Genomic DNA, 8515 nt, shown 5'->3' with positions numbered 1-8515 from the left:
AGGGGTCCCCAGGTGAAGAGGCCGGCGAAAGATCTTTGATGTCGGAGTAGGGGGCCGGCCTCTTGGGGTCTCTGGTGCATTAGGGGCAGTGAGGAAAGGGGGTGGCAATTAGGGGGCCCGGAGCCCACGAGAGGGTAGTGGGTCTGGGGCTCCCGGAGGGCGGCTCGCGAGCCCCGGCCGGGCGCTTAGGCCCCGCCCCCAGAAGGCGGCGGGGGGGGCGTGGCTTCTCTCGGCTCTACAAAAGCCGCGCGCCTCCGCCCGCTGTTGCCCAGCTGTGCTCCAGCTCTTCGAGTGGCGGTGATGGCGTCGCTCACCGTGAAGGCCTACCTTCTGGGCAAGGAGGACGCAGCCCGCGAGATCCGCCGCTTCAGCTTCTGCTTTAGCCCGGAGCCCGAGGCCGAAGCCGAGGCCGCGCCTGGCTCCCGGCCCTGTGAGCGGCTGTTGAGCCGCGTGGCCGCGCTCTTTCCTGTGCTCCGGCCCGGCGGCTTTCAGGCGCACTACCGCGGTGAGCGGGCCCGGCGCCCTCGGCAGCGGTGCGGGGACGTGACGCAGCCCTGTCCTGCCGGGCGGGGCGACGGCCCCTTCGCCGCGGCCTTGGCGGCGCCCGCGGGAGTTTTCTCTGGCAGCTCTCTGGGTGGACGGCGGCCCGCTTGGGCCCCTAGCTCGGTCCTGGTGACGAGGAGCGGTGGCCGCAGCCAGCCCTTGACGGGGTGTTTGGCGGCCCCAGGCCCTCCCGGCGAGTCTCAGGCCTGGCGGCCTGAGAGGCCTCCTCCCCGCGGTGATAGTGCAGATTTTGGTGAGGGCGCGCGGGCGTCCTCACCTGCTCCCCCAGCGCCTCCCCTCTCGGGTTACACCGACTCCTGGCCGCTGCCGGAGGCCGGGTCTGCCAGCGCCAGGTTGGGGGTGTGGAGAGAACCCGGAAGAGCCGGGGCGGGCAGACGCGGAAGGGCCGGCGGGGAGAGCGGTGACGCCGTTAAACGCCCCGGGAGGCGAGGCGCTCAGTGGTGCGGCCTGGCCCGTGAGTTTCCCGCGGGTGGCTGGCAGGGGTCGGGCGGCCTCACGAACACCCAGGGCTAGGCGGAATCCAGACGTTATCCCACTGGCAGTGATGAGAGGCATAAGATGAAAACGTTCTTGAGCAGTCATGGTGTAGGGACAGAGCCCAGGAGGCAGCTCAGTTACCAGCTGCGCGGTGAGAAGCTGGCTGCTGGGTGTGGGGTTAGGGGAGGTGGTTGTGCTGGGAGGGAGGCGGGTCCGTATACGTGGGGCGGTGCTAGGCCCTTCCTCTGGACTGCTGCCAGGCTCCCAACTGTTTTTTTCCACCTGTTTAAAAATTAGCGATTTTATTGAGCTACCATCCCATAGAATTCGTCCATTTAAAGTGTACAGTTTTTACCGTATTCACAGATTTGTGCAGCTGTTATCACAGTCATCTGGGAATCTTTTCATCACCTTCTGAAGAAACTCTGTACCTTTTAGTAATCTTTCCATCCCATGCTTCCAGCCGTCAGATACCACTAATCTGCTTTATGGATTCCCTTGTTCTACACCGTTCATGTAGAAACATGTAGTCTGTTGTAACTGGCTTCTTTTATTTGGCATAATGTTTTTAAGGTTCACATATGTTCAATATTTATCGGTATTTCATTCCTTTTTGTGGCTGAGTAACATTCAATTTTATGGATACAGCACATTTTGTTCAGCTGTTCATTAGTTAATGGACGTTTGAGTTGTTTCTGGCTTTTGATCCAGCCGCAGTTTTTGTGGTAGATGTTGCATCTGGTGACCCACAGACCTGCAGATGTATGGTGTGGTTTGTCCTACATGGTGGCGTTTTAAACCATTTGCGCCAACATCTAAAAATTGGAGACTACATACAAATACATAATTTTAACTTTGTTGGGGGCGGAAGCAGGCAGATGTAGTCTGCTTTAGTCTTCTAAGCCACAAGCGGTCCAAGGGGAGCAGGTCGTAGATGGGGATCTCCACAGCTGACGTGGGACTGGGTCTGGCTGGAAGTGCATGGAGATGGCAGCTTTCTGACGGGGCAGCTGGCCCAGAGGCAAAGCAGTGGTGGTCAGGCGCTGCCCCTGCTGCCCCCGTACACTCACTGCTTCTGGCGGGTGTCCAGGGCCCAGGCTGGAGCCCTTACCCTCCAGGCAGTGGCAGAGTGAGTGGGTGGTTTGCCCTCAGCTCTGCTTTGCTCTGGGTCAGACAGGTGGGCTTCAGTTCATAGCCTTGCAAGGGCCCTTTAGCAGCCATTTTCAGCAGCTTGTGTCCAGCTGAGACACCCTGGGTGCTCACGTGCTGTCTTTTAAACAATCTAGATGAGGACGGGGACTTGGTTGCCTTTTCCAGTGACGAGGAACTGACCATGGCGATGTCATATGTGAAGGATGACATCTTCCGTATTTACATTAAAGGTAAGGGGCTGCTCTGGGGTGCTGCCTAAAGCCTAGTGCTCCCTGCTGAGTGAAACTGGCTTGAGGTTATGGAGAATTCTCCAAAGAAGGGGTGAGGAGACTGGGGGCTCTTTAAGACAGGACCATCGTCATTACTCTGCTTGACCAGAGAAAGGAGGCTGTGTCCACCACAGGGGGTGAGGTTGGAGGGTCTCTGGGTTCACTCTTTTCTTGAGGGGGGGTTCACTCTGGATCGCAATCATGGGCCAGGGAAGCTTTGGGGTTTATTTTAGTGCGGGCCAGGACCATAGGCATACGGACACAACTCTCTGGCGCTTTGCTCCTGCCTGGGCCACACGTGCTCAGGTCACGGGTGCAGGGATTGGAACCTCTTAGCAGGTTCTGAAGCTGCTTTGTTACCGTCAGCTGAGCAGCTGAATCCAGGTGGATTCAGTGTCTGAAGGGTGGCACTGTGGGCCTTCTGACTGACGGCCCCCTAGTGCCAAGTCTTCGTGGCTCACCAAGTCTCCGGCTCTCCACCCTCCCTGCAGAGAAGAAGGAGTGCCGGAGGGATCACCGCCCCCCGTGTGCTCAGGAGATGCCCCGAAACATGGTACACCCCAACGTGATCTGTGATGGTTGTAATGGGCCGGTGGTGGGGACCCGCTACAAGTGCAGCGTCTGCCCTGACTACGACCTGTGCTCTGTCTGCGAGGGGAAGGGCATGCACCAGGAGCACAGCAAGCTCGCCTTGCCCAGCCCCTTCGGGCACTTCTCTGAGGTGAGTGGGGTCTCCTGTGGGTGGGCGCCGGGTAGCAGGAGCCCCCTGACTGGCACCACCTTGCCCCTCTGCCTGCCCCTTCCTAGGGCTTCTCTCACAGCCGCTGGCTCCGGAAGCTGAGACATGGGCACTTTGGGTGGCCTGGCTGGGAGATGGGCCCACCGGGGAACTGGAGCCCACGTCCTCCTCAGGCAGGGGACGTCCACCCTGGCCCTGCCACGGAATCAGGTGAGGATTGTGTCTGCTGGCCTCCGAATGGTGAGATGTGAGGGCCAGCAGAGCTGGAGGGCTTTCTCTGTGCCCTGAAATCCTGCATGCCTGTGGCTGGCCTAGGCACTTCGTGGCCATTTGTGCATTTAATCCTCCTAAAATCCTGCAAAGTGCAAGCATTATCTCCATTGTCCAGTTGGGAAAACTAGGTGCCTCGGTGCTCAAGGCCACGAGTGCACCTGCCCTGCCCTGATGGCCCTCACATGCAGACGGGGGGCCCCTCCAGCACCTGCGTCTCCACCATCTGCTCTCTTCTTCTTGCTAGTTGTTAGGAAAGTCACAGCCAGATTTGCTCAAGTCTTGTAAAACAGTTCCCAAGTTAAAAATTTACACATAGCTTGCATTCTGAACTTTTGGATTCTAGTTTTATTCTGATTTTATTAGTATTACTGTGTTCTTTGATTCACCTTGTCTTTAGGGACAAAGATGAGGGTATTTGGTTTGAGTAAATACTTTTTTTGGGGGGAGGAGGTAAATTATACTGTGTGTACAGAGTTTCTAGGCACCAGGAACGTAGATGAAGGGGGAGTGGTGTGAAAGACAAAAGGGCCCAGGAAGTGGCCTAGAGAGGGAGAGAGAGAGAGGGAAGCAATAGGGTGTAGGCTGCTGGGACAAGGCCCCGGGAGTAGGGCTTCTGGGACAGACAGGACTGTGACAGGTTTCAGTCATTGAGAGAGATGCTTTGAATTAAAAGTATCTTTGTTTTTTGAAACCAAAGCCTCTGGTCCATCAGAAGATCCCAGTGTGAATTTCCTCAAGAACGTAGGGGAGAGTGTGGCAGCTGCCCTCAGCCCTCTGGGTAAGTGTCCCTCCTTTGATATCAGCAGAGTATTTGGTAACCAGCGTGCAGGCGGCTTTCAGTTGGGATACTGCAGAGGAGGGGCAGCTGATGTGTCTTTGAGACCAGTAAGGATTCGTTGCCTCGTATCCGTCAATCTTGACCAAGTGCTGCACCGCAGGCTGCTTGAGGTTGAATTCCCTGACAAATTCTTCATCTTTCCACACAGAGTGAAATGGAATCAGCCAAGAATCAGCCAGCATTTGGTTGGGTAATCCCACTAGGGAGGGTGACCAGGCTCCGTTTTAAGGCTGCCCTTCATCTTCTTCCTGCTTGTTCTTTGGGAGACCAGCCTGTATTTCTCCTTACTTGAGCCTTGGGGCTTCTTTAAGGACTTCAGTGAGTAGTTAGTTGAGATGCCATATTGCTTTTCTTCTTTTTGCAACCCCCAGCCTTTCCTGGTGCTTCCTAAGAACTGGGCTTGTGCCAGTGCCAGAGAGAAAGGAATGAGGGAGGAAGGTTCTCATGTCTGCTGCTGGATTCCCAGTGTGCAGGCCCAGGGTAGGTGTCTGGGTGGGTGAGCTGTGCACCTTCATAGTGTGACCCGGCCCAAGGCTAAAAGCTCCAAAACTTGAGAAAGCACCTGCTGTGTTGTGGCCATGGGACTCAGCTGATGAAGATGATTTATGATGGATCCATGATATCATCTTTGTGACTGCAATGGCAGGAAGTATCTACCCGGTCTGTCTAAAAGTTGTGTCCAATGTCTGAAAGAATGCTGTAAGACAGTGCCCAACCTCACCCACCACCCGCCCTGTGGCTCCCAAATAATTGGGAAATAGGTTATTCCTAAACTCTGCCACTCACTTAAGACATAGTGAAGACATAGTAGGATTTTAAGTAATCCCAACTAATGGGTTGTTACTTAGAGGCCACGGAGAATTTTTCTTTGGAAGGTAGTAAATCGATAGTGGTTCTCAAGTCCGCTGAATATCAGAATCACCAATGAAGGGTTGGTTTTTATTTATTTATTTTTGTGGGAGGGTATATATTTTGGTGTATGGAAACTATTAAAACTAATTATCCCGAAGAAAAAAGTTTTCTTTTGAAAGAATGAACAAGATAACTTGGGAAGTCACAAAACCACGTCTACCTTCAGGCAGGAGACTTTAAAACAGTGAGGAGTTCCAGGTCCCTTGATTCGTTAAGTGGGTTTTGGGTAGGGCGAGGGGGGTCTGTGTGTTCTGAAGGCTTCCCAGGAGACTGTAACACATGCTGTCCGTCCTGAGACCCATCTGAGCTTGTGAAGCTTTTCAAAATGACCTGGATTCTCCACTCAGGACACAAGGGAATAATTTTAGAAGTGCTCAGAGGTCTTTGGCAGCAAGAATTAAGACCCTCTCAGGTCTTTCAAAGTGGATGGAGTGCTTTCTGCTCATTAGGGAGGAGTCTGCTGCTGCTGCTGCTGCTGCTAAGTCGCTTCAGTCGTGTCTGACTGTGCGACCCCATAGATGGCAGCCCACCAGGCTCCCCCGTCCCTGGGATTCTCCAGGCAAGAACACTGGAGTAGGTTGCCGTTTCCTTCTCCAATGCATGAAAGTGAAAGTGAAGTCGGTCAGTCGTGTCCGACTCTTAGTGACCCCATGGACTGCAGCCTACCAGGCTTCTCCGTCCATGGGATTTTCCAGGCAAGAGTACTTGAGTGGGGTGCCACTGCCTTCTCCAAGGGAGGAGTCTGGAACCCTACAAAACAAGTTTCAGTGGAATGTGTGTTTGAGTAGCTGTTGATGAGAGCCATTCGAGGAATGGATTAAACTGTCTTTCCGTATTTTCCTTTCTTTTGAGGAACTAACAGAATGACTCAGTCTACTAACTGCCTACAGTGGAAATTAGGTCCCAGAGCAGGAGCCCAGAGGGGATGTAACCACTAATACCTCTCAGAGGGCAATCTGTACAGTGAGCGACTAAACCTTTTTTGATAAGTGCTGTGAGAGCCAGCTGAGCAAGAGCATGAGCCCAGGGCTGTACCTGGCTGGAGGTCACAGCCACTGACACCTAGGATGTAAAAGAGCAGGGCCATGGAGTCTTCCACAAACATCCCCTACACAGAGGCTTTGGGGATAGCAGGGCAGAGACTGTGGTACAGCCTTGTAAGCCCTGAAGTCTCAGATTATCATCAAGTTGGAAAAACTCTAGTTCAGTAATCTCAATAATCCATTACAGAAGAGTCATATCATTCACCCATTTTAGAAAGTATATGGGTATTCATTGTACTGTTCTATCTTTTCTGATTATTTGAATGTTTCGTAATGAAAACTGCAGGGGAAGTGGAAGAAGAAAAACAATGTAAATGTTGCAGATGGGGGTACCAGTTGCTAAGCCTGCTTTTATCTTCTCTGCCTGCTCCTCATACTATACTAAAATAATAGTGAAGGGGTTAAACAAAATAAGTAAAGAAACATGGATAAAGAAAAAGGGAAAAAAATAATGGAGGACAAGATAAAACAGTCTCATCGAACTTTGGAAGATGGAAAATGGATGGAGGAAAGTAGCCAAGATGGGATAATTTGAGGATTAATCCTGGAGGCCCAATATAAGATGAAAGAATTCCAGAAAGAGAACAGAGTAAACTGAAGGGAGGAAATGAACAAATACAAGATGGTCTCTTGGCACTAGGACATTAACCTCTGGATTAAAAAGGACCCCAGATGCCTTGGACAAAGACTGAAAGAGACCCCACACCAAAGCTTAACATTGTCCTGTCAGAACCCCTGGGACAAGGAGAGATTCCTGAAACTCTCAGGCTGCTGTAAAAGCTTGCAAACTTAAGGAGCACATTAAGAGCTGGAAGACTGACTTCAAAAGGCTCACCTCAAACGGGTTTTCAGCCTCGAATTCTGTACCCAACTAAAGTGATCAAGTGTGGAAGCAAAACAAAGTTGTCAGGAATGAAACTGACAAGGTCTTAATCATCTTACCTGGGCTTGAACCGTCTCTCTGGCCAAAATAAAGAAACAAGCCCAGAATGCAGAAAGAGGTACTTGAAAGTGGCGCCCAACAGATGTGAGCGTGACAACATAGTTGCCAGGATGGAAGGAAAAGCATAGGGTCTGTGCTTCTGGTCCAGAGAGCTGCCTGGCCCTGCTGGAGCGGGAAGCTCCACGCCTGCCTGGGATGGTCTACAGGGGAAAACTGTGAGAAGCTGTGAGAGAATACGGGGAAAGTTACCAAGTGAAAAAGAAAGCATCATTACTGCTACAAATACAGGAAACTCTGAGGGAATAATCCCACTCCTTAGCCAGCAAAGAACACGATATATATAGTGGCACTAACATAAACACTGAGTGTTGTTTTTACAAAAACGTGAGTTTTTGAAAGGATAGGGGAAGGGGAGATAAAGTGTTGATCATCTAGAGTAAGAAATAAACGGTAAACATAAGTAGTCAGGAAAGACAGAAAAAGCACATTGTCAGTTAAAAGTTCTCTCTGGAGGGTGGGCCAGGCTGTGTGGTGGGGGCAAGGAATCTATATTGCTTTTTTAATTTTATTGAAGTATAGTTGATTTATGTTAATTATGCTGTATAGCAAAGTGATTCAGTAATAACTTACGTGTATTTTCCATTATGGTTTATCATAGGATATTGAATATGGTTCTCTGTTATATAGTAGGGCCTTGATGTTTATCCATCCTATAGTCTTATATGTGACTGCACTGGGTCTTCCTTGCTGCGTGCAGGCTTTCTTGAGTTGGGGCAAGTGGGGGCTACGGTCTAGTTCTGGTGCAGTGGCCTCTCTTGTGGAGCACAGGCCCTAGAGTGTGCAGACTTCAGTAGTTGTGACACTCGGGCTCAGTACTTGCAGCCCACAGGCTCCAGAGCACAGGCTCAGTAGTTGTGGCACACAGGCTTAGTTGCTCCATGGCGTGTGGGGTTTTCCTGGACCAGGGCCCATGCATTGGCAGGAGGATTCTTAACTACTGGACCACCGAGGAAGGCCTCATTCTTTTGAGATTGCTTCACTCTAAGACATGGCGCATGTCCTTTGAGAAAGTAAACTGAATAACATAACATAACCCAGGGAGTGTGCCCTCCCTTCCCTTCAGTGAGCATGTGCCCCGGCGTGTGAGAAATTGCAGGTGGACACGCCGTCTCCTGGGTCTCACACAAAGCTTGCGTGGGTTGTCTGCCTGCCTGAGCAGGGCTAGCGTGTTCAGTGTGCGTGTTTTTCACATCACTAGGCCCCCCCGCACGCAAGTGGGATGCCTCCAGTGAGGACAAGAACGTC

At 51.9% G+C, this 8515-nt stretch overlaps 1 protein-coding gene across 3 annotated transcripts in view; it reads left to right on the top strand.

Annotated features, from left to right (window-relative positions):
• The window catches only part of SQSTM1 (sequestosome 1), a 72055-nt gene that overhangs the window by 60826 nt on the left and 2714 nt on the right, over positions 1-8515 (top strand). The window contains exons 1-5 of one of the 3 annotated variants that reach the window (XM_043467002.1): positions 153-505; positions 2328-2423; positions 2954-3183; positions 3270-3411; positions 4172-4252. In XM_043467002.1, the coding sequence (XP_043322937.1) occupies positions 301-505; positions 2328-2423; positions 2954-3183; positions 3270-3411; positions 4172-4252 (754 nt within the window). In that variant the 5' untranslated portion in view covers positions 153-300. Of the gene's footprint in view, positions 1-152; positions 506-2327; positions 2424-2953; positions 3184-3269; positions 3412-4171; positions 4253-8515 lie in introns of those variants that run through there. The other 2 variants (XM_043467004.1, XM_043467003.1) reach the window with 2 other exon arrangements.

Source organism: Cervus canadensis, chromosome 4 (genome assembly GCF_019320065.1).
Source record: "Cervus canadensis isolate Bull #8, Minnesota chromosome 4, ASM1932006v1, whole genome shotgun sequence".
Classification (NCBI taxonomy): Eukaryota; Metazoa; Chordata; class Mammalia; order Artiodactyla; family Cervidae; genus Cervus; species Cervus canadensis.
Note: the sequence above shows the minus strand (reverse complement) of the source record. Positions and strands in the feature narration are given on the sequence as shown.